The sequence below is a fragment of the Vulpes vulpes genome, chromosome 5, assembly GCF_048418805.1.
Source record: "Vulpes vulpes isolate BD-2025 chromosome 5, VulVul3, whole genome shotgun sequence".
NCBI lineage: Eukaryota > Metazoa > Chordata > Mammalia > Carnivora > Canidae > Vulpes > Vulpes vulpes.
The window spans coordinates 76,705,590-76,730,166 of NC_132784.1; the positions used below are offsets into that span (position 1 = coordinate 76,705,590).

The window sequence follows — 24,577 nt, forward strand, 5'->3', positions numbered from 1 at the left end:
CTTGTAGCCACTTCATAATTTATGGCAATTGTCATCAGATCTTGCTTTCTTCTCAAGCTTAGTGTTTGTAGTACAGTTCTCATGGCTGTCCATGTGGTCTGTTTCTGACTGTATTAGAGTTGAGGAACTCTTGATTTTGGTTTGGGATCTGTATTTTGCCTTTCAAACTTCTGTCTTTGACAATCAGCTAGATGTAAAAATAATCAGTTCTAATGTCTTTAAATGTTAGTTGACAGAAATGCCTGTCATCTTGGATAAAGTAAATGAACCTCATATTTTCTGTCATAATTTGGAACAAAATGTACCTTTATTCATAAACTACCTTCTTGCCCTACACAAATGATCAGGTATCAAGAGTTATGGGAAATTATTATGGACAAAATTATGGGGGGGATTTGAGTAAACATACTATTATTTTACTAACATGTCCAAAGTCAGTATGCAGTGACAGAACTACATTTTTAAGATGTCTGATACCACAGGATATTAGGATTCATTAGGTTTAGTCTCATGAAACTGGTATTTTAATATGTAAGTGTCATCTAAGAGATATATACACAGTAAAAGAATGACCACTTGGGATTCTTTCATTGCTCAATGCTTTAATGAAAAATTGATCTTCTAACTCCATATTTATTTTGTTGTAATTAAATAAAATTTGGAAGTCGTATTTCATGTGTATGTGCCCCTCACGTATAGCAAATACTTTACTAAACATATTTTAGTGCATCTCATACAGAAGCACTCTGCAATCACATAATGTTCATGTAGATGAACAAGAGATGCACAAAAATTTTGGTCAATCTTAATCTTTGGTTAGAAGCATAGAATTCTATTCCCAGGTCATATTAGGTGCTAATTCTGAGGTTTTAATCCAGGATTTTAGAGTCTTAGTATAATGTTCTTTATCTTCCACAGGTGTGCTACTTCAGACACATCAGTTAAGTAAAGGTTAGAACTGTATTGAAGCTGGAATTTCCCATATGTATGTCAGTCAACATGTATTTCTTAATGGAATCCTCTAGTAGACCATCTATTAGTCCATTTTCAAAATTTGCTTTCATATTTTAATTTATTTTCACTCTGTTTCTTTCTACCGACTTAATTCCTATTTTGTATCTGATTCTCTAGTAAATATTTATGTACACAATACGTGGATTCTTGAAAGAGAGAGAGAAAGAGAAAACAACAAAAAATTTTGAAACATAATGTATTTTTTGATGGTCAAGCAATACAATCATACATTTTAATGTTGCTAATTGATGGTTTTATAAGTTATTTTATCACATAACCATTCAAACTAAGTTATTTTTAAGAAAACATTTGAGTGTATGTGTTCTCATGAGTAATGTATAAGTTGCCTGAATTAACAGAGAAGTCAATATTTAGCTTAATTACCTTTTTTTTTTTTGCTCTATAATTCTCTAAGGATCAAATGAACATTTTTTTTTTTTGGTTTGAAACCCTCATATTCAAAAAGCTATTTATTCTATGTATTAAGAAAGATTTTCATATGAATCCGGGATGAATTTTTTTGGGGAAAATAAAGGTGGATTTTTTTCCTTCTAATAATAGGTATAAGCTGATTTTCCCATTCTCTCCGTGACGTGTGGGTATCTCAGTATAACAAACATGTGTGTTTCATTTAAGATATAAGTCAATTGTAGCTCACTGAATTCACCAGTCCTATACACTATAGATTTTCCACTCCTTTATAAATTTTGGTCTATGACACGCAGAGGAAAAACAAGAGTCGCCATGCCAAAATCTGCGGTCTAAATATGGTAGATGCAATATTTAATTGTTTCAGGGATGGAGGCTTTTAATCCATTTACTGGTGACTCTGCAGCATTTTGTTCATTTGTTATGTGCTTATGTCTCTTCATGCTCCACTGGGTAGGAAACAGTCTGACAGCCTAGAAAACTAGAGCAGTAATAAAACACTATGGTGTGCTTATATAATGATTTTATTGTTTTAGAATTCACTCGTACAATTTTATTATCTATTATCAGGTGATATTTATTTCATAGTAAATATAGAAATTCTATAAGCAACCATAACCCAGTAAAGGAATGGCCATGAATCATTTTTCACAGAAATGTATTTCAAAATACACCCAAGAGCTCTGTAAGGATAGCGACCATATGTGTAGAGAAAGATCTTGACTTGGTACCAAGTTAAAATTTGAAAAACAATAAAAGTAAAATAAACTATGGAGAGACATGGGAAAACTGGAAATTGAACCACATGAAGTGCCATTGTTTTTCCCATGGTAAATTTAGCCAACAATGAAATTAAGTAACTTGTTTAATCTGTTTGTTCAGGGTAATGCATCCATGTGGACTCTGTTTCTTCATTGCTGCTTATTCCTTCAGTGCCAAAGGTATCCATACATCCTTCTAAGAGACAGACATGAGGATATGACTGGGTAGATTATATTTTCAAAAAAAAATATTGTCTTTAGAACCTATGAGTAGAAACTGAAATGTCAGCAGTGCCGTCAGATTCAGATTTGTGCAGGGTTCAGATGGAAAATGTGACTGAAGTCACCACGTTTATATTGACGGGCTTCACAGATGATTTTAAACTGCAAGTTTTCCTATTTTTACTATTTCTAGCAATCTACCTTTTTACAATGATAGGAAATTTGGGAATGGTTTTATTGGTCATTGGGGATTCTCGGCTCCACAACCCCATGTATTATTTTCTGAGTGTGTTATCATTCCTGGATGCCTGTTATTCTTCAGCTGTCACTCCAAAAATGTTAGTCAATTTCCTAGCAGAGGATAAAACCATTTCATTCATTGGATGTGCAGCACAGATGTTTCTCTTTATTACTTTTGGGACCACAGAATGCTTTATTTTAGCTGCAATGGCATATGATCGCTACGAAGCAATCTACAACCCTCTCCTGTATTCAGTTCGAATGTCACCCAGGGTCTATGTGCCACTCATAATTTCCTGCTATGTAGTTGGATTCCTGCATGCTACTTTACACACTGTGGCTACTTTTACTCTATCCTTTTGTGCATCCAATGAAATTAGACATGTCTTTTGTGACATCCCTCCTCTCCTTGCCATTTCTTGTTCTGACACCCACACAAACCAGCTGCTAGTCTTCTACTTTGCGGGATCTATTGAGATATCCACTATTCTGATAGTCCTGGTCTCTTATGGTTTCATTCTGGTGGCCATTATGAGGGTGCATTCTGCTGAAGGGAGGCGGAAAGTCTTTTCTACATGTGGCTCTCACCTAACTGGAGTGTCAATTTTTCATGGTACGGTTCTCTTCATGTATGTGAGACCCAATTCCAGCTATGCTTTGGATCATGATATGATAGTGTCAGTATTTTACACAATTGTGATTCCCATGCTGAATCCTATCATCTATAGTTTGAGGAATAAAGATGTGAAAGATGCAGTGAAAAGGGTATTTGGTAAAAACTGGTTTGCCAATTAAGTATACTTTTCACACTAAACATCAAGTTGAAAGAAATTAAGACTGATGTAATTGTCTTCATATCAAAAAGCTATGATTAAAGTGTTTTGTTTTCATTTATTAGTGTCTTTCTATTCTTCTTGGACATGTTTAAATAAAGATCATAGTCAACTCACTGCTAGTGTGGTTTTCACACAAGCAGAAATTGTGTCATCCATTTGTTTCTGAAAGTGAATAAAGAGAAACCAATTTAAAAAGGAGTCAGGAGGCCAGCAGAAGGAGCACTTACCCCTACCACTTGTCAGCAAGAGAACCAACAGGAAGAGATGTATCTTATATTCCTAAGAGAAGAAGAATTCTATATTTTGCTAATTCCAGCAAGAGGAAGGAAGGTTTCCTCCTCCCCTGGCAACAGCCCAGCCAATGAGAGACAGTCACAACCCAGACAATGCAAAACCACTATACTTTGAACTCTGTTTACTCCAATAGACTTTTTGTTTATAATAGCCTTTCCCAAGTCTCCCCTTCCTCTACAAAAGAGAAACTCCTCTCCTTTGTTGTCTGAACTTGCCAATGTTTTTCCCATAGCTTGCATGGCCCAAATGTAATTCTCTGCTACTCTTGAATAAACTCATTTTGCCACTAAGATAATTAGCTGTTTTTATTTTTAAGGTTATCACTTTTTATAAGGCTGTCATATTGTATACAACATCATTTTGAGCTAATTACTCCTCAAAGACCCAATCTCCATATAGAGCTATATTCTGAAGTATTAGGGGAGAGGACTTCATCATACAAATATTGGGTTTATTTACACATACATACTCATGGAGTCACATATGCATTCACTCTTCAGATTAAATTGTAGTACTATCTTTTACCTCCATGTAACTCAAATTGTATAAGCTCCCACAGTTGCAATTATAAATGAACATTATACTCATATCTGACTATATTGAGCAAATACCACCTCATTCATAGCAAAATCACAACTCACATAATCCCAATTCACTTTTCAAGGAGTCATTTGTATCTGACTTCAGATTGAACACTCTGTTCTAACCTTTAATCTATGCATTGGCAGTAGTCTAATCCCAGCCTGTGATTCTGGGACCACAGATAGTGTGTTCAAGTCCCTGGTGTTCTTACCATGTTGTTTGTAAGGATGCATTTCTTCCCTTTTGATTATTTTATGCAGGACATGGACATTAAATCCACTTTTAGTTCCTCAGAGAACACAGAGACCAGGCATTAGCATTAATCAAAATTATACTTAAATTCAAGAATGACAAAAGACAAGCACGATTCAGGGTAAATTACAACCAGCTGGCAGAATTGGGTTGACACAACTAAGCCCCAATCTATTTTTACGGGTTCTCTACAAGCTTGGTACAAACTCAGCTTTGGCTCTGTTTTCCCTCCACCCTGTGATGCCCTTGCAGATTGCCAAGCTCCTCATTGCCCATGTCTAAGATGCAGGTACAGAAGAGAGTCTTTATCATACACACATTGAGCCCTGCTTTCTCTTTTTAAAAGTAATTAATCATCTATTTATTTATTTGACAGAGAGAGAGCCAGAGAGCAAAAGCAGGGGGAACAGCAGAGGAAGAGGGAGAAACAGGCTCCCCGCTCAGCAGGGAGCCCAATGCAGGGCTCCATCCCAGAATCCCAAGATCATGAACTGAGCCAAAGGCAGACACTTTACTGACTGAGCTACCCAGGTGCCCCTAAGCCCTGCTTTCAACAGGCCTTATTTGCATTGCAAGGATAGATCTCCTTCAAAGTTAATTATAGGCATACAACAGAGACTTTGCAGGTTTAGTTCCAGACCACTAATGAAGTAAATCTCACAATTAAGCAAGTTGAATGAATTTTGGGGGATATTTCCAGTGCATATGAAAGTTGTTTACACTATACTGTAGCTTAAGTGTGCCATAGCATTATGTTTTAAAAAACAATGTTCATACTTCAAGTTAAAAGCACTATATTGCTACAAAATGCTATCATCTCACCTTCCAACAACTTACAATTCTTTTGCTAGGGGCGGAGGGGTCTTGCCACAGTCTCAGGCTGCTGACCTATCAGGGTGGTGACTGATGAAGATGGGGGCAACTGTGGCAATTTCTTAAAGTAGGACAACAGTAACGTTTATTGCATTGATCGACTCTTCCTTTCATGAAAGATATCCCTGTAGCACGTGATGCTCTTTGGTAGAAGGCCGTTTCATCTATAGTGAAAATCTGTTGTTTAGTGAGGCCACCTTCATTAATATCTCAGCTAGATCTTGTGGATAACTTGCTGCAACTTCCCTATCAGCACTTGCTGCTCCATCTTGCACTTTGATGTTATGGAGACATTTTCTTTCTTAAACCTCATGACTTCTACTAGCTTCAGAGTTTTCTTCTGCATCTTCACCTCTCATCTTTATGGAATTGAAGGGAGTTGTCTATTGCTCTGGATTAGGCTTTGGGTTACAGGAATGCTGTGGCTAGTTTGATATCCTATCCACACAACTAAGACTTTCTCCATGCTGACAAGAAGGCTGTTTCACATTCTTATCATTTATATGTTCACTAGAGAAGCACTTCTAATTTCCTTCAAGAATTTTTCTTCTTTTGCATTTAAAATTTGGCTGTTTAGTGAAAGAGGTCTACACCCTATTTTGGCATTGAGCATGCCTTCCTCACTGAGCTGAATCATTTCTAGCTTTTTATTTAAAGTGAGAGGTGTGTGACTCTCCCTTTCACTTGAATATTTAAAGGCCACTATAGGATTATTTATTGGCTTAAATTAAATATTGCTGTGCCTCAAGAGTTAAGGAGGCCCGAGGAGAGAAAGAGAGACAGGAAAAGCTGGTCAGTGGAGCAGTCAGAGCACACACAATATTTATTAATGGAGTTCATTGTCTTATATGCAAACAGTTCATGGCATCCCCCCAAATTACAAATGTAACATCAAAGATCACTGATCACTGAGTAACATAACATGTCTAATAGTAACAAAAAACTTGAAATACTGTAAGAGTTACCAAAATGTGATACAGAGACATGAAATGAACAAAGGCTGTTGGGAAAAGAGGGCCAATAGGCTTGCTCAGTGTGGGGTTGCTGCAAAATTCAATTGATATAAATGCAGAAAATTTTAAAAGCCTCCCTCAGGTCAAATGTTGTATATTAGTACTGTTTCCTCTGTGGGAGTCAACAGAGATAAAAATGCCTATAAGTTAATGTTCTATGTCTCCAAAAACGTGGTAGTATTTTGCAGCTCAAGTTTTCATCTTCACTTGGGACTTGCCTCTGGCATGGCTGCTCTCCTCATCCAAGAAGTCAGGCTGAACCTAGAAAGTCCACCCTTCTCCTGGGATTCACATGACTGGGACAATTCTCCAGACACACAAGAGTTTTGTCACTTTCAGTAGCCTTTCTGTAATATTCCTATTTCTTTCGTCCTTTTTAGACTGGATTTCCCATATGTAGTGTCTAATACAACATTCTAAAGGCATACATTTTAGAGGGAAATAAAATTTTGACATTCATGTATAGACTGATTGCATAGTTTAGAATACTAACACTGTATACCCTGATACCCTTTGTTCTGCTGCTGCAGACATCTTTCAGAATTTTAATATTCGAAACATGATAGACAGGTCTGATATTATTGGAGGAGGGGCAGTTCTAGAGGTGACGTTGCTAAAAACTAAAATGACTGGTCCCGTGATATTTGTTTTGGCCGCGCTTTCACATTAAGAACATCTCTAAGATCTGTTTTCTTATGATACGTCTATCTCTTAGATACAAAGCTATACTTCATTAAAATTGGATATTATTATTACCTTGATAATTGTTTCTTAATATATGTTGTTCATTTTTCTTCTATAATTTGAGGTTTTATGCCAAGAAAAATTGTAGAGAAGTTGTGTTATGTGCACTCTCTCCTTTTAAAGGACTCTGATGGTAAATACAGCTGGGTGATGCAGAATGTGGAGGGAAATAAAGGTACTCTGTATTTGGAAAGGAACATTATAGGAAGCCTGGTAGGAGTACCCAACGTCCTGGAATGGGTGGTGCTCAGAGGTTTACAGAATTCAGGATTGTGTGGAGGAAATGGTTACAGGAAGAACAGTGTTGACTAATATGAGTTTTATAATTTTTTTTCTTTAATGTTCAAAATTACCCTTTCCTATCTTTCAACACAGCTCTTTGTCATTAAAACACTATAAAATTTCTTTAAAAAAAAAAGAAAAAAAAAGAGACAGGGCTCTTAGATGGTGGCCCAGTAGGTTAAGCAGTAGACTCTTGATTTTTGGCTCAGGTCCTGATCTCAGAGTTGTGGGATCGAGCCTTGTACTAGGCTCTGCACTCAGGGAAGAATCAGCTTGAATATTCTCCTTCCCTCTCTCTCACTTTAAAATAAATAAATAAAAATCTTTAAAAAAAAGAAAGAAGGGAAATTGCTGGTTTCTTCTTCAGGAAGGGAGAAAGAGGTAAGAAAAGTAAGTTACACAACCCAGAATTAACATTTTAATAGTTTTATAAAAAAATGTGTTTCAATTACTCAAGTACCTTTATCTGCACCCCCCTCAGACACACAAGCTTGTATCCTCTATATATATTTACAATTTATCTACTTAAATTATCATCAAGTCTTCTAATTAACACAATGAAAGTAAAGGGGATGAGCTAGTATTTTATACTAAGACTGGATTCTGGAACTGAGATAATGTGGCACCCCTTTTCATATGTGAATTCAGCTTTAGGGAATTAGCTGATGAATCACCAATAAAAACAGATAGAATGTCAACTCTGTAACATGTTAACTGTACTCATTGCTGATGGATTCAAATTTTTCTTTTCTTTACATGACCCCACCTGATTATAATGCAATTGTTGATCATAAGCAGATGAGACATCAGTAGTTCAACTTTTGCTATTAGTCATGCTTTTAATATAACATAGTTAATTAGATGTCTGTTATTTTTTTATGCAGTGTGTTGGGACTGGAGAGATAAAAATGAATAACCTTTTTGTGAAAAAGAAAACATTGGCCATATTCTGGAATCTTAAACAAGTAACAACAACAGCAACCTTTAATAACTTCTATGTGTTATTTTAAGTATTTCAATACTTTGGATTAAGTTTGAAATTAATTTACTATTTAAAAATAACCTCCAGATTTATGTCATGTTAGATAAAAATATGACATCATTTACATAGAATAAGTAAGAGTCATTGCAAAACTGGAGAAGAACCAGCATGAGTATGAGTATATGAGGACTTGATAAATAAGTAACAAATTTTATAAGTTATGTTTCTGAGTCATAGTGCAATCCATTTTGGTAGGGATTTTTTGAGTGCCACTATAACTTCTTTGTTTCTTAGACAATATATTATTGGGTTAAACATTGGTGTCACAATGGTATAAAAAAGAGAAAGAAACTTGTCCATTCCTGTTGAATGACTGGACTTTGGTCTTAAGTATGTAATGATGCCTGATCCAAAGAATAAAGCCACAACCATGAGATGTGAAGAACAAGTGGAGAAGGCCTTGGCTCGCCCAGCTGCTGATGGCAATTTCAGGATGGTTGAGATTATTTTCACATAAGATGCAAGAATCAACAAAAAAGGAATAGTGACAACTAGAACAGCAACCTCATAAACCAACATTTCAATCATGAAAGTATCCCCACAGGCAAGCTTAAGTACTGGAGGTATGTCACAGAAAAAGTGATTCAACTTATTGGACCCACAGAAGTGTAGAGAGAAGATGAGGTAGGTGAACCCTATGTGTACTGGAATTCCAGTGATCCAACAGCCAGTTGCCAATTGGATGCACAGCCTGTTGTTCATGATGAGAGGATAGAGTAAGGGGTTACAAATGGCAACATACCTGTCATAAGCCATTGCAGTCAGAATGAAGCACTCACTGGCTCCAAAGATCAGAAAGAAATACATTTGAGTAGCACAGGCCAGAAAAGAAATATTTCTATTTTGTCTACAAAGATCTGTTAATAATCTGGGGACAGTGACCGACACATAACATATTTCCAAGGAAGAAAAGTTCCCAAGGAAAAAATACATAGGAGTCTGGAGGGAGGGATTGACCTTGGTTATTATGATAATGAGGCTATTACCCATCAGAATAATCACATAGATTATCAGAAACACCCCAAAAAGTAGTCCTCGGAGGTTAGGAACATCAGAAAAACCAACCAGAATGAAATCCATTAATGTAGTGTCATTCGCCTGCAGAGGATTTTGTCCTGTGGATTCCATCTACAAGCAAAATGATTTCAAGGCTTAGAATTCACTTAAGTTGCTAGGCTCAGTTGCAGAACGGGGCAAATTAAACAGATGGTTTCAAATCCACTGACAAACAATAGATACCCAGCTTTTATTTTGTTTTGTATTTTTGGTAATAAAAATTTCAGTATATATAAAAACAGAAAGCAATCTTAAACTCTAATCTCACTGCAAATACTAATAGATATATAAATGAATAATACACTGAAACAGACAACAATAAAATAAAAGCAAAACGTGTCAGATACCCTATTCTCAGGATAAGAACTTTGCTAGTTAACACAGGACGTTCTTTAATGAGAAATGTGCCTCCTTCCTCATCACTCTGGAATCTATTGTATTTTGTTTGTATTATTTCTGCCTAGCATCTTTTAATTTACAATCCATTTATATTATTCTTTCTTGTTTGGTTTGATGTTTCCCCTGTGAACTGCATCTCAGATAACCACAGGGCAAGGTGGTCAGTAAGACTGCATAGCCAGGCCCCGTTCAGGCCAACCCTGGCTACAGTATCTGGGAAAGAGACTGAGACTCTGATTGGAAAAACAGAGAATATTACCTAGCTTCCATCATAGAAAACTATTTCATTTAATATATCATACAAAGTTATATTAAAAGTAATGCATCATAGCAAGTCATATATTTAAAATGTAAAATAAATTATATACAATTTTATTATAATATGTCCTTAACCCTACCATGGCCCCCAAAATCATAGTAACTCTGCTTATCTTTCAAATATTATGATTCAGGAATAATTAGATAAGTTTGGTTCTTTTATGAGATATTTAAACTAGGAAAAGGGAAAATAAAATGTGCAAGAGAATTTGATCTTAGTGTTCATACACTTGATGCCAAACATAATGTGAGATCTGTTTTGGCATACCTTTTCTTTTTCCTCTAAGTATGAGTTTCTGAATATATGTAATATATATTATTAATATACAATACATGATTAATTTAATATATATTATGAACATATATTTTGTAGTATATATTATAGTTTACTTTGGATAAAAACTGTGTATTATGAATATAATATATCCAGTTGACCCTTGAACACTGCACCAACCTTACTCTGGGCAGCCAAAAATCTGCTTTTAGGGAGGGTATGTGATGTGATTAGCACTGGGTGTTACAGGCAACTAACTGATGAATTATTGAACTCAACATCTGAAACTAATGATGTACTATATGTTGGCTAATTGAATTGAAGTAAAAAGAAAAAGAAAAAATCTGCTTATAACTTTGGCTCTCTCAAAACTTAATTACTAATATAAACAATTATCTCATGTTTTGTATATATTATGTATTATATCCTGTATTCACACAATAAAGTAAGAAAGAGGAAAAAATGTTACTAAGAAAATCATAAGGAAGAGAAATCACTTTTACAGTGTGTACTGTCAAAATCTATGTATAGTGGACCTGTGTGGTTCAAATCCTTATTGTTCAAGGGTCACCTGTATTCTAAACATCTGCAGCTGACTAACCACCAGGGAGTACAGCACTAAATGTAGTGTAGACAGAGTATACCTAGCTCCTTCAATAAATAAGCATTTTTAGACCACCTAAGTTAGGTCTCTGCCATGGCACTACACTCTAGACACCACAACCCTTTTTGTGATGTCCATCTACACTTCATTATTACTAACCTGTGACCTTTTTAAGATTGCCACATGCTCCAAAACCCATATTGCCATGAGTTTTGAAGTCTCTTCCTCAATTTCCCAGTCTCCAAATTCGCCTTCCTTCTTCCAAAATACAATCCCCCTTTTCTTCTTCTGAGACCTGGTTCTTCTCACCTCTGACAGATCCCACATGACTGAAACAATGTATAATTTATATTTTCTGTTTACTTCTGACCAATCCTAAATATTTCCCTCCTTCATTCAGAGAATCTTCCATTCTGACTTTAATTTTTCAGAAAATTTTCAGAAACTTTCAGAATACTCTGAAGATAAAAGCCCTCTCCTGGCTAACATAAGTCAAGACAAGGGATCAAGACCTGGATGTTTCAGGTTCAAATAATATGTTCTATAAACTGAGACTAAGTGCACACTCCCCAAATCCCCTTTTGCCATCATCTCTACCTTTGTTTTGTTGATCTCTTTCTCTGTTTTCTCCTCTTTTCACACTTTGGTAATTATTTCTCCATCTTATACCTTCTCAAAACTTTCAAGATTTTATACCATCTTTCTTATATATTTCTTTTTCTTCAGAAGTTATACGTTAATGAAAAACAACTGCAATAGAAGAATTAAATTTTCAATGACCCAGATATGTTTGATGAATGTACCAGGCAATCAATCAACATACATTTTGTAGTATATGCGTGGTTTTAATGGACAAATTTAGTGCATTCAATACAAAGTAGACTAAGGAAAATAATGGAGTGCCAGACAATTTATTAAGGTCATGATGTCTAATCTGGGACTTCATCAGATTTTAAGGTATCACAGAAATCATTTTGTAGGGACAGCCGGGGTGGCTCAGTGGTTTAGCCCTTCAGCCCAGGGCCTTATCCTGGAGAACTGGGATCAAGTACCACATCGGGCTTTCCTGCTTGGAGCCTGTTTCTCCCTCTGCCTGTGTCTCTGCCTCTCTCTGTGTGTCTCTCATGAATAAATAAATCTTAAAAAGAAAGAAATCATTTTGTGATTTTTACTTTTAAGAGAAAGTAATAAAGCATATTCCAGGAATAAATTGCCCTCATGTGCTCCTTCAGTTTCATATTCCAATAGCTAGTCAAATGCTTACAGGGATGAATGATTTTTAAATAATTCCCCATGGGTAGTGGCACAAATGAGTATTTCCCATCGATCTCAGCAATCACGCTGCATTCAACTAGATTCAAATTCACTGACCAAAGAAGTTCATATTGAGTAACTTACAACAGAAATTAGATATGTTCTGGAAAACTGTCCTTATTCAAATGATCAGAGCTCAATTTTCCTTTTTTGATGCTGTAATGATAACATGTAACTCAAGGAGTTGTTTTGCGGACTAAGCAGCATAGTTTGCATTAATCACTTTACTTAAAATAAGTTGTAGTTCTAGTAGACACTATTATGATAATTATCATACTTATTGATATATCATTATGATTTTAACTTACATATATTTTTTCTTTTGAAATTTTCTCATCTTAAACTCTTCCCTGGAGAAGACTTTTCTTAACCTAGGAGAAGAGAGAATGTACAGGTCATGTTTTGGCAGGAAAACAGATTAAAATCAATAGACTTGGGCAGCCCGGGTGGCTCAGCGGTTTAGCGCTGCCTTCAGTCCAGGGTGTGATCTTGGAGACCCAGGATCGAGTCCCACGTCGGGCTCCCGGCATGGAGCCTGCTTCTCCCTCTGCCTGTGTGTCTGCCTCTCTCTCTCTCTTTCTCTGTGTGTGTGTCTCTTGTGAATAAATAAATAAAATCTTTTAAAAAAAATCAATAGACTCTTCTATGCTGGAAAGATACTAGCCAACAGCAATACCTGGGGAAAAACCACTCTAACTGGGATTTTATTTTCAATTTTTTTCTCTCATCTGTGCCAGTATCCTGTACTTTGAGCAAATTAGACAAGTAGACTTTGGTAAAGGCATATAAGCAAAATTAAATTAGAAAGTTTAATTAAAAAAAAGAAAGTTTAATTCAAATCCTATTTAATAATGAAAGCATCCTGAGAGAACTTTCTTCAACTATTTTCTTTTCTGAAATTGATCTATTTTCTTTATTAACAGTTAATGACATTGTGCAGTTTTAGCATGAGAACTTGAGTTCTTCCTTTACCAATATTTCTATTTTAGCAGGAACAAGCATAGCTATGGACAGTTAAGAGGCCTGATTATTTGAAACTATTTTTTTATTGTTAGGTTTTGAACAATTATTATGTGCTAACCACTCTGTTAATGACGTTCCCTGTGTTATCTTGTTTATTGCATTCTGAATGAAGTAGGTACTATTATTATTCACATTTTGCATAAAGAGCCAGAGGCATACAGGGATTAAACAATTTGCCCAATATCAGGAAGCTCAGATGTGACCTGACTTCAAACTCACCCATGTAATCAAAGGGTCAATTTTCTTAATAAAAGTATAGTGGGCTTCATATTATTTTATGGTGATGGATGGTAGTTGCACTTGTGAGTATAGGATAATGTACAGAGTTGTTGAATCACTATGTTGTACACTTAAAACTAATGTAATATTGTGTGTTTGTATGTCAATTATACTAAAAAAATAACCTTAATAGGGTCCATAGAATATTTAATAGGAAATACAATTTTGAATTTAATATTTTTAGTAATATCAATACAACTAAGAAATATAAAACATTTCACAATCACGAAAAGATTCCATGTCCATTTTATGTATCATTTACTTTTATAAAAATGAAAGATTGATACCTGTAGTTATAGTTTGTATATTTCAAGTTCAGAAGATTTATCTCATAAAAGAATCTAATTGGAAGAAAGTGTTTCCTTTATGGCTTTTGATTCTTGAATTGAAAAATATGTGAAATAAAATAAGCAGCGTAAAATAATTACTGCTTACCTCTTTATACTGTGGAGAAATCACCGTGTCACTCTTTAATAAAGACTATGATCTTATGTCATGTAAATTTTGGTTTTCAATTATTCAAGGAACAAATTCCAGCCATTCTTATTTTTCTATGAAACTCATTCTTTACTTAAATTGAGTAGTGGAGGTTTGGTAGAAAATAGCCCCTTATTCATTGCAGGGGCATCTTCTCTCCATGTCATGTTGCATTTTTAAGCTCAATAATCTGTTTATCAGGTGGTAATTTAGAGAGTAACCAAGGCTGTCTCCGGTTGGATCAGTGCTGCCTTGAAGATTCCTTCCCTATGGAGTATGGTCTGAGGATCAGTAGCCTCCTGGCTACTCCTCTTTACCTTTCTTGCCATCCTCTTCTTCTTTGGAGAATAGAGCAATTCCCCTACTACTCTTAAAGTTGGTCTATATTTATGCATGAAATCTGAGGATACTAAATTTAGAATTATTAAAACACCATTTCTTAAACTCAAATAATGCAATTTTGCGATTATTTTGAGTCCATGCATCATCTGGATTGTTTATATGTGAAGGTCCTCTGTGCCATAGGTGGGATTTTTTATTTACATATACTTACATGAGAAAAAAATGAATTTGGACCGGAAGATTCAGTACATTGAATTTCAAATTTTCTATAATTGTGAAGTTGAAGATGGGAAAATGACATGATGAGGGTTTTAAAAATATTAGGAGGGAAAGGTAGACTGAATATTGTTGCTATAAACCTTTGGTAAGTTATCAAAATAATTAGTTACTGCATGCAGCTTTTCTCTATTGAATCATTCAACAAGTGTGTAACTATATAAGGTGTTGTGCTATACACTACATGAGGCTCAGAAAACTCTGTACTCTATAGATTGTTTTGACTGTCAAACATCTGTTCTTCTATAAAGTGACCCATTATTCCTGCAGGCAAAGTTAAATATTTCTTCTATAATGCTCTCATAGCCCTCCTATACAACTAATTTGACCCTTATGATATTATGTTTTAATTTTTATTCCATAATTTGACCTTCTCTTCTTGTCATTGGCTCCTTGATTCCAGGGCATTTGTGTTGTGTACTGGTTAACATTCAGCTCCAAGTATGGAGCCAGCCACATAGAACATTCTGGGGCTTTTTAGGGACTCAATAATTCACACTTGTATCATTTAATCTTTCTAAGTCACTAATCATATTTATTGTGTTATCTTCCATTGTTATCAGTGACTAAAATGTCTGAAAATGGGATTAGATAAGAGCACAGCATACTCTGTCATGGACAAGAGTGGAAGCCAGAAGACATTCAAGTTTAAGGGGGTGGATTCCAGTAATCTATGTGGGATCTGATGGTGGCTAAGGTGAAGATTGAGGTCCATTGTGAGGCATGGTAACAGGATTTACACAGAGATTGTTTCCAATGACTTTCTTCTGTTTTGATTCTCAATTTTACCACATAAAAAATCAGCTACATTAGAAAATATGACATATTTATCATTCTCCATCACTTTCCCCACATAATCTAGTCAATCATCAAATTATGCTGACTCTATTTTTAGATATTAGTTAACTCCACTTATATCTTTCATGGACATAGACACTCCCTTAGTTCATATCTTTGCAATTTTTCTTAATTGAAATACTTTAAAAAATATTCTTTCTTTTCAGTATTATCTCACATTCATCAATCTTCTGTTTAATATTTCAAAGATAACATTTTTATCTCACATTCATCAACCTTCTCTTTAATATTTCAAAGATAACATTTTTTACAATGGAAATTAAATCATGGCATTTTTCGCACTCCATTTCTTTTATTGGCTCTCCTTGGCTTTCATGATAGTAGCATGCAACATGCTAGAAACTGACTGTGTCTCTGAAATTCAATTTTCCTTCTTCCTTTCTTTTGATTTCCATAGTAGCTAAGATGTATTTCCAGTTTCTTTTGCACCTTTTCTGACTTTATTCATTGCAATTCCACTCCTCCCCACTTTGGTTGGCTGGCCCAGAAATGACCATAGCAACCATGGGACTAGCCAGTAAAATATGTCAAAGTCACCTATCCTGGAATGATTATTAGACTTGAACCTCACACTAAACTTGGGATCCTGTCCTATATTATTCTTCCTCAAAACCCTCAGAATCATAGGGGTCTTTATTCTTCTGCTTAGCAAATTAACATATATACCTTGCCTTTTCTACTCACCCTCTGCACACATTTTCTAAGAATATTCTTCACTCTGACCTGCTCATCATACATGGCCACTATGTACCACCTGACTGCACACATCTGGCCCCCGTTGATTGGCTCATTAGTAGGTGTTATACCAAACATGGTTCAACCAGAACCATTTCCTGCAATGGTGTGAATAAGAACCAAGAGGAAGCCATTTACCCTCTGTGCCTCTAGATGTAATTTTTTGAATTTGGAAATTGTTGGGCACATCTCCTTCCACACTGATTGGAGGAAAGTCAGAACTCAGACATAGGATACACAGAGGAAAATTAAACAGGTGTGTGAACACTATCAAACTTGACATATAAAAAAATAGTGGAAGGAAATAAAGGGGAAAGGAGAAAAAATGAGTGGGAAATATCAGAAAGGGAGACAGAACATGAGAGACTCCTAACTCTGAGAAACGAACAAGGGGTGGTGGAAAGGGAAGAGGGCGGGGGCGGGGGTTGACTGGGTGAGGGGCATTGAAGGGGGAGCGCTGGGTGTTATGCTATATGTTGCCAAATTGAATTCCAATAAAAAAAAAACTTGACATAAGGAGATATGAGTACTTGTTTCAAGTTATTTCCCAGATCTGAATCCTGTGCTCAGGTTCTGGCAGCTTCTATGGGTGCTATGAGACAGTCCATTAATCGTGCAGTATATCCTATTATTTCAATTTGGTGAGTTTATTTTGTATTTCTGCAGTTTTTAGTTAGAAATCTAGCTGCCAAATGTTTCTCCATGCCAAATCTCAGTGAAGAGAGACACACAATCAGATGCTAACATTAACTGTATGTAAAAAATGATTCGTGAAACTCTTGTCACCTAGACCCTGAAGTGTTAGTGTCATCCTAGTCTCTTCCCCAGTAAGGTGAGCACAGGTGATAATGACAGTTACATTTTCACTGAGAGAAGTAACCAAGGGGTAATGACAGGGAAGTGAAATAAGGAGGCTAGAGCAAAGAAAATAAGAGTCAGATGGTTCCTGAGCATACATGATTTAGTCTGCCCATTTCATTCCTTCTTGTGCTGTTTACCTGGTACATAAACTCCTCTTAAAACATTTAAAAGCCCCTAGCTGAATCAGTCTATCAACACATTCTGCATGCATGGAATAAAAGATACCATATCATCTTAAAAATCTCATCCATTTCTTTGGCTTTCTCTTTATAATTCACGTACACTGCCTTGCATATAGTAGCATCCTGTTCATATATTCTTGAGTATTTAAGGCTAATTATTTCTAATATATTTTAACTATGTCTTGGCTAGTATTAGCACTTAAACTTCTTTAATGACTTCCATAAATTACATCACTTTTAATATGAAAATTTATAATTTATTTTATTTTTTGAGTTCACATTGTCCAGTATTTATAATTTATATTGTCATTTGGAGCACATTATTTTGATAATTTTCAATATCCATGTACATGGGATTTTTCAATGTTATTAATGTCTTTTTATTTAATTATGATATCATATAAAATGCTATATTTCCTTATGTTTTATAGAATATATTGATTGCTTTGGGTATGGAACATCCTTAGGAGTCCAAACTCATTCTACACAATCCAGTGTCTACGTAGCAGTTAACATTGTTGTCAAACTGTTAGTTTTCTTGACTATTGTACAACTATGGGAACTGTGATGGTATTAGGTCAAGTTACAGTGCCATAAATCCTGTTATTCTTACCAAAATTCATCAGTTTTTATTGCTCCTCACATTGTTTCTAACTTTTGGTTGATATCCAGAGCTCTGAAAAAAATGATTTAACATTTTTAAAGTATTTGTTTTATTAAAGATATAGTGATCATGGAGGTCCTTGGTCCCCCATTATTGAAGTCCTCTACACTTCTTTTACTTCTTATTTTTTGATTGAAAACATTGAAATCACTTATTAATATCATTCATCATCACATACATTTTTGATACTATAGATAGAAAGCTAATCTAGTAATCACCACTAGATATGTCTTCATATTTGTATTATCGATATTCAGATTTTCTAAAGTCTATTTGGCGACAAAATGTAAAACATTGCTTTTTTTTTGTGTTGGAATGTCAATTTTCACCATTGAAGAATCACTGCAGGAATTAGGATGTTTTCACAGCAAATATATTAGGATCTGTTCATCTGAACCAATCAATAATAGACGGCTACTTCATATGGGTATCACATGAAGTTATCAGCCTATCCTCAGGGGATAAATTTAACACACATGGCATTTTAATTTTTATTTATTTATTTTTAAAGGTTTTATTTATTTATTCATGAGTGACACAGAGAGACAGAGGCAGAGACATAGGCAGAGAGAGGAGCAGGCTCCATGCAGGGAGTCCCAGGTAGGACTCAATCCCAGGACTCCAGGATCACGCCCTGGGCTGAAGGCAGGCACTCGACCGCTGAGCCACCCAGGTGTCTCCACATGCAATTTTTAAAAGGAAAAATATAAATTAAGAAATAAGAAAATAGCATATGTTGCAATGCCATATGTTGCATTTTTATTCATAAATTTATTTTTTTATTGGTTTTCAATTTGCCAACATATAGAATAACACCCAGTGCTCATCCCGTCAAGTGCCCCCCTCAGTGCCCATCACCCAGTCACCCCCACCCCCCACCCACCTCCCGTTCCACCACCCCTAGTTCGTTTCCCCGAGTTAGGAGTCTCTCATGTTCTGTCTCCCTTTCTGATATTTCCCACTCATTTTTTCTCCTTTCCCCTTTATTTCCTTTCACTATTTTTTATATTCCCCAAATGAATGAGACCATACATGTTAGAAAAAAATAGCTGGTTCGATTCCAGGTTTTGGCACCAAAAAAAAAAAAAAAATAGCTGGCAACAACCACTTAAAAATAAAATTTGTTTCTTGTCACTCTGCTTGGCACCATCTTATGAGCGCATGTTTGCTGTCTATATTGGACCCTACCACTGGAGGTTAAAGATACACCACTGCAATTAACCATAGATACATCTTTAGTATTTACTTCTTAAGTGTGTTTTTCCTTTTGATTACTCTCACCAAACCTAGCATTTAGGATAATTCTGACACACAGTTCTCTTCTGTGACAGGTGACTTGGGCATGATAATGTTATTATTTGTAAAATCAAACCTCAACCTTTATTTCACATGTTTTTAATGCCACTTATTTTGTTTCCAAGCTAAGTAAACTTTCTGTTTACGTTTGTCTCTGAGTCTGTAACTTCCTTTTATCTTTCTGCTTCTCTCATCAGTGTATAAATGAATCTGACACACTCTCAGCACAATATTAGCTAATAAATTATATATATTTTTACAACACATGGTTAAAATGACCACAAAACTTCAGGAGGTTAAAGGTTAGGAGCCCAATTATGACAGCTTTTAACACAGATCTTCATCCAGTTGATCTTCTGTTTGCAAAACCTTAAAATTACATAGCCAATATTCACTACCTTCCTCTTTAGGGAAGATCTGGATGTAATAATTTTTGTTAAGTAGCTGGAATATACCAAGAATTTTTCTAATATTTGGGAATGATACAAGGACATATGCAATGATTTCACATTAAGATTAATCTTAATCACAAAATTTAAAGAGAACCTTAAAAATAGTACACACCAATTTCACACCCAAAATAGTAAATAATACCTAAGTTTAGCAACAATGACCACATTTCTGTGTTCTGCTACAACAAATCCTATTTGCTCTGTTTTCAATAAACCTATTTTAGATTGTTTCTATAATGCTATGTATTTCAATAAAGCTGTATGTTTTATTTCTTAAAGATTTATTTATTTATTTTAGAGGTGGGGTGGTCAGAGCGAGAGAGAGAATCTCAAGCAGACTCCCCACTGAATGTGGAGTCTGACACAGGGCTTCATCTTACAACTCTGAGATCATGACCTGAGCTGAAATTGAGAGTCAGATGCAAAACAGACTGAGCCATCCAGGTGCTCCAAAGTTATACATTTTCAATACAGCTTTTTGTACATTCCTTTTCTACAAACTACATCTTCTCACATCACCTTAACTTTTTCGTATTTAATTTTTTTCCCATTCACCCAACAACTTAGATATTATCTTCTTGATGAAGTATTGCTTATTATCTTCATCCTTGGAAAAACGTTTACTATGAGCTAACAGAGTATCTTTATTTTATTTGAGCAGTGTTAAATTAAATAGGATTATTACTTGACCTATTTCAGCACCTAACCTTTACTTAGTTATTGTTTACAAAGGTATACCTGCCATTTTTAATGGACTGATGGAAATTATCTTGTCCATATTAATTTATGCATAATAAACAAATCCACAATTATTTTTATGTATAATTCCAAACTGTATGTACACATTTTTCTGCTTAAACACAGGATTTCAATATTAATAATATTTCTTTATTTTTGGATGTTTATTTGGATCTATGTGATTCTTGAATATTGATTCTTTGACTATTTCCAACTTGTCTGTTCACTCAGTGTAATAATTAGAAGCTTCAGTGGCTTTACAGATTAAAATTATTTTGAGTTTTTTATTTTTTTAAAGATCTTTCTTTCTTTCTTTTTTTCTTTCTTTCTTTTTCTTTTTCTTTCTTTCTTTTTTTATTCAGGAGAGACACAGAGAGAGAGAGGCAGAGACAGAGGCAGAGGGAGAACCAGGCTCCATGCAGGGAGCCCGATGTGGGACTCAGTCCTGGGACCCCAGGATCACACCCTGAGCCGAAGGCAGATGCTCAAGCTTTTAGTCACCCAGGCATCCCAAAGTTATTTTGAGTTAAAGAAAATCAACAATATTTGGAATATTTTTGCATAAATGCACTTTACAATATACAAGAAATTAGGATACTTTAAAAATGTTTTTGAGTTCCTGGGTAAAAGAATTAATGAAAATTTACATAAGAAATACATGTTTAAGTAATTAAAAAATAGACAATATAATTAAGTAATTATAGCTCCCCAAATTAGAAGTATTTGTAGATTCTGTAAACGAGATTAAGTAAATGTACAAAGTTTATCTCCATATTAGCAAAGCATAACTTTAATATTGAATTAAACTGATTTTTACTGGCAACTGATTGTTATCTACAAGCAGGAAATTCATGAGCTTATTTTAAAAATGTGCCAGATACACCCACTGAACATTGATCTACTCCTTTTGTAACTATGCACTGATTAAAGTCTGCAGCAGCTGAATGTGTGGGTATGTAACTTTATGGCATATATTAATCCAAGAGACAGAAAGAGAAAGAAAGGTTGGAAATTTTGAAGAACAAAGAACGAAATAGGAGATTTGTAATTGATACATTCTAAAGAGATGGCATTTCTCTTGATAGCATATTTGGACAAGCTAACATTTATTCATTAGTGAATATATATATATGTGAAGAGAAGGATATAGGGAAAAAGGTGATAAGTTTATGGTAAAATTAAATATAGTCCTGAAATTTGATTTAAGCATCCTTCCAGGAGATAATTCAACATATTAAACTGTAAATCTATTTTAAATTAAAACATTATAAGCATATCTGATATGTAACAATCTCTACACACCGCAAAATGGTAGAATAAATTGCATAAGAAAAAAAATAAGTCAACAATTACAATTATTCTACATGGCTTTTTTTTTCATTGATATATTTACTTTTGAATGTAAATACTGAATCTCTTTCTTTTTTTAAATTTTTATTTATTATTTATGATAGTCACAGAGAGAGAAAGGCAGAGACACAGGCAGAGGGAGAAGCAGGCTCCATGCACCGGGAGCCCGACGTGGGATTCGATTCCCGGTCCCCAGAATCGCGCCCTGGGCCAAAGGCAGGCGCCAAACCGCTGCGCCACCCAGGGATCCCCTGAATCTCTTTCATTCTCCAACCAAGATTTCATTTAAAATAAGCGCTATTTTTTAAAGACCCAGCAAAAATAAAGACTAATTAGATGAAAGTCCTAAGTCCATATATAAGATTGATGATTTACTTTATATCTAATTGGGTGCATGCAAGTGAGTTAACATACTTAGAAATATCCTAATGAAAAATGTAAGATTCAATCAACCTAGAAATTTCATTTAATACCTAGTTCAGAAAATTTACTAAGTAGATCAGAGAAATGAAGGGAATCCTTGTCCTGATAGTTACATTCCATAAAGCTTTCTTTACTTCTCTATTCCTGAGGCTGTAGATCAGAGGATTCAACATGGGGATCACCACTGTGTAGAACACAGAAGCCACTTTGTCCTTATCCAGGGAGTAGCTGGAACTAGGTCTCAGATAGGTGTAGATGGCGGTGGCATAGAACAGAGTTAAAGCTGTCAAGTGAGAGCCACAGGTTGAGAATGCTTTGCGCTTCCCCTCCCCTGAATGCATATGGAAGATTGAAAACAGAATGTAGGAATAAGAGGTCAGGATGACCAACAAAGCCCCAACCATATTCATACCAGCAAATGTGGAAAAGATGCTTTCCTTCAGGCTTGTGTCAGAACATGAGAGTCTAAAAAGTGGAGGGCTGTCACAGAAGAAGTGGTGAATGACATTGGAACTGCAGAATGGCAAGCTGCTTACATAACTTGTGTTAACCATGGAGTTCAAGAATCCTGCTGTAAAAGCCCCTGCTGCCATTTTGAGGCAGACAGTCCTGGACATGATCAAGGAGTAAAGTAGTGGGTTGCATATGGCCACATAGCGGTCATAGGCCATTAACCCAAAGAGGATGCATTCAGTTGTGGCCAAGGCGATGAAGAAGTACAATTGCAGGAAGCAGCCAGCAAAGGAGATGGTTTTCTTCTCTGACAATAAGTCTACCAGCATCTTTGGGGTGATAGTGGAGGAGTAACAAACATCCACAAAGGACAAGTTAGCCAGGAAGAAATACATGGGTGTGTGAAGTTGGGAATGAGTCCTGATTAAGAGGATCATCCCAACATTCCCCAAAACTGTAAGTGTGTAAATCACCAGAAAAAGCAAAAAGAGGATGACCTGTAGCTCCATTGTGTCTGCTAATCCCAACAGGATGAATTCAGTTAGTGAAGTATGGTTTCTTCTGGTCATTTGTTACACACTTAGTTTGCTTAAACTTGCATTCGGTGTAAATATTTTCCTCTTCTAAGTTTATAAGCAATAAACGTGTTAATGAGGTCTTTCACACATGAGAGAATACAACAAGGTAGTAAACAGAGTGATGGAGGAAGAGGAAATTGGGGGACAAACAGATCAGCCTTTGAATTTAATGAACAACTGTCTATATTGAATCAGAGTTGGGGCCTCTCAGCTCACTAGTGAAAGACCACACACTCGCATTCAGTTTCTGCAAAATTTAGATATGTTGTTCTATTCTTTCATTCCAGCCAACATCCATATACAAATGATAACAATATTCTTACTGCAAACTCTCTCATTCTGTAAACAGATATGTGTGTTTAATTAATTTTTTTCACTCAAGAGCACTCTGAATATTTTTCAACACCAAAATTCCCAGGAATCATGCCTGTCTACCCCAAATAACAAATATTGGGGCCATTTCTAATTACCAATATTTTGACACCTCTCATTGACTTACGAATAATTCTGTAAGGTTTTAAAAGTGAAGGAAACAATTGTTCTTGTACAAATACACTCTCAATTAACGTCATGTAGTAGCAGACATACTACTTGTCCACCTCACTGAGTAGTAGCATCAAATCTTGCTAAATTCCTTCCTAGTATCTTACCTGTATAGATTAGTATTTTAACCATTTGTTAAAATTTGAGAGACCTAAAAAAATTCACATTGCCATGCTTTTATACAGTTCTTCAGAAAGAGAAAAGGGTAACCATAGGAACCAGATTATGTATTTTAATTGTGAGTCAATCCTCTACAGGCAGAAACTCCAGTGTCAAAGGAAAACACTTTATGATCACATGCAGATATACAGAATCAAACATTACGTGGATCTTGCATCATAAAGGAACTCTTGATCTCTGTGTTACTTTAAAATCTTATCAAAATAATTCATGAATTATTATATCATACAATGCATGTTAACTACATTGGAATGTAAAATAAATTAAAAAGTAGTCTTTTGCCAATGTAAAAAAATAATTTTAATTGGCTATTCATGT

General features: G+C 35.3%; 3 protein-coding genes across 4 annotated transcripts; 1 reads left to right on the top strand and 2 right to left on the bottom strand.

The window, feature by feature from the left end:
• The first annotated feature begins 339 nt into the window (after positions 1–339).
• LOC112911993 (olfactory receptor 5T9-like) lies at positions 340–3,461 on the top strand. Of its 2 annotated transcripts, XM_072757369.1 has the most exons (2): positions 340–356; positions 2,522–3,461. In XM_072757369.1, exons 1-2 carry the CDS (start codon positions 340–342, stop codon positions 3,459–3,461), a joined length of 957 nt encoding a protein of 318 aa, XP_072613470.1. The 2 variants fall into 2 exon arrangements, with proteins under 2 accessions (XP_072613470.1, XP_025844507.1); XM_025988722.1 differs by lacking the exon at positions 340–356 and having other exon boundaries at positions 2,472–3,461.
• A 5,294-nt stretch (positions 3,462–8,755) lies between these two features.
• On the bottom strand, positions 8,756–9,712 carry LOC112912030 (olfactory receptor 10AG1-like). The gene has a single exon (XM_025988759.1). It carries the CDS (start codon positions 9,710–9,712, stop codon positions 8,756–8,758), a length of 957 nt encoding a protein of 318 aa, XP_025844544.1.
• Positions 9,713–22,555: 12,843 nt separating this feature from the next.
• Positions 22,556–23,527, bottom strand: OR5F1 (olfactory receptor family 5 subfamily F member 1). The gene has a single exon (XM_025988731.1). The coding sequence runs from the start codon at positions 23,525–23,527 to the stop codon at positions 22,556–22,558; it is 972 nt and encodes a 323-aa protein (XP_025844516.1).
• Positions 23,528–24,577: the final 1,050 nt, after the last annotated feature.

Excerpts from the sequence above, each read along its gene's own strand:
- LOC112911993 (XM_025988722.1), top strand. The coding sequence starts at position 2,487 with ATGTCAGCAGTGCCGTCAGATTCAGATTTGTGCAGGGTTCAGATGGAA.
- LOC112912030 (XM_025988759.1), bottom strand. The coding sequence starts at position 9,712 with ATGGAATCCACAGGACAAAATCCTCTGCAGGCGAATGACACTACATTA.
- OR5F1 (XM_025988731.1), bottom strand. The coding sequence starts at position 23,527 with ATGACCAGAAGAAACCATACTTCACTAACTGAATTCATCCTGTTGGGA.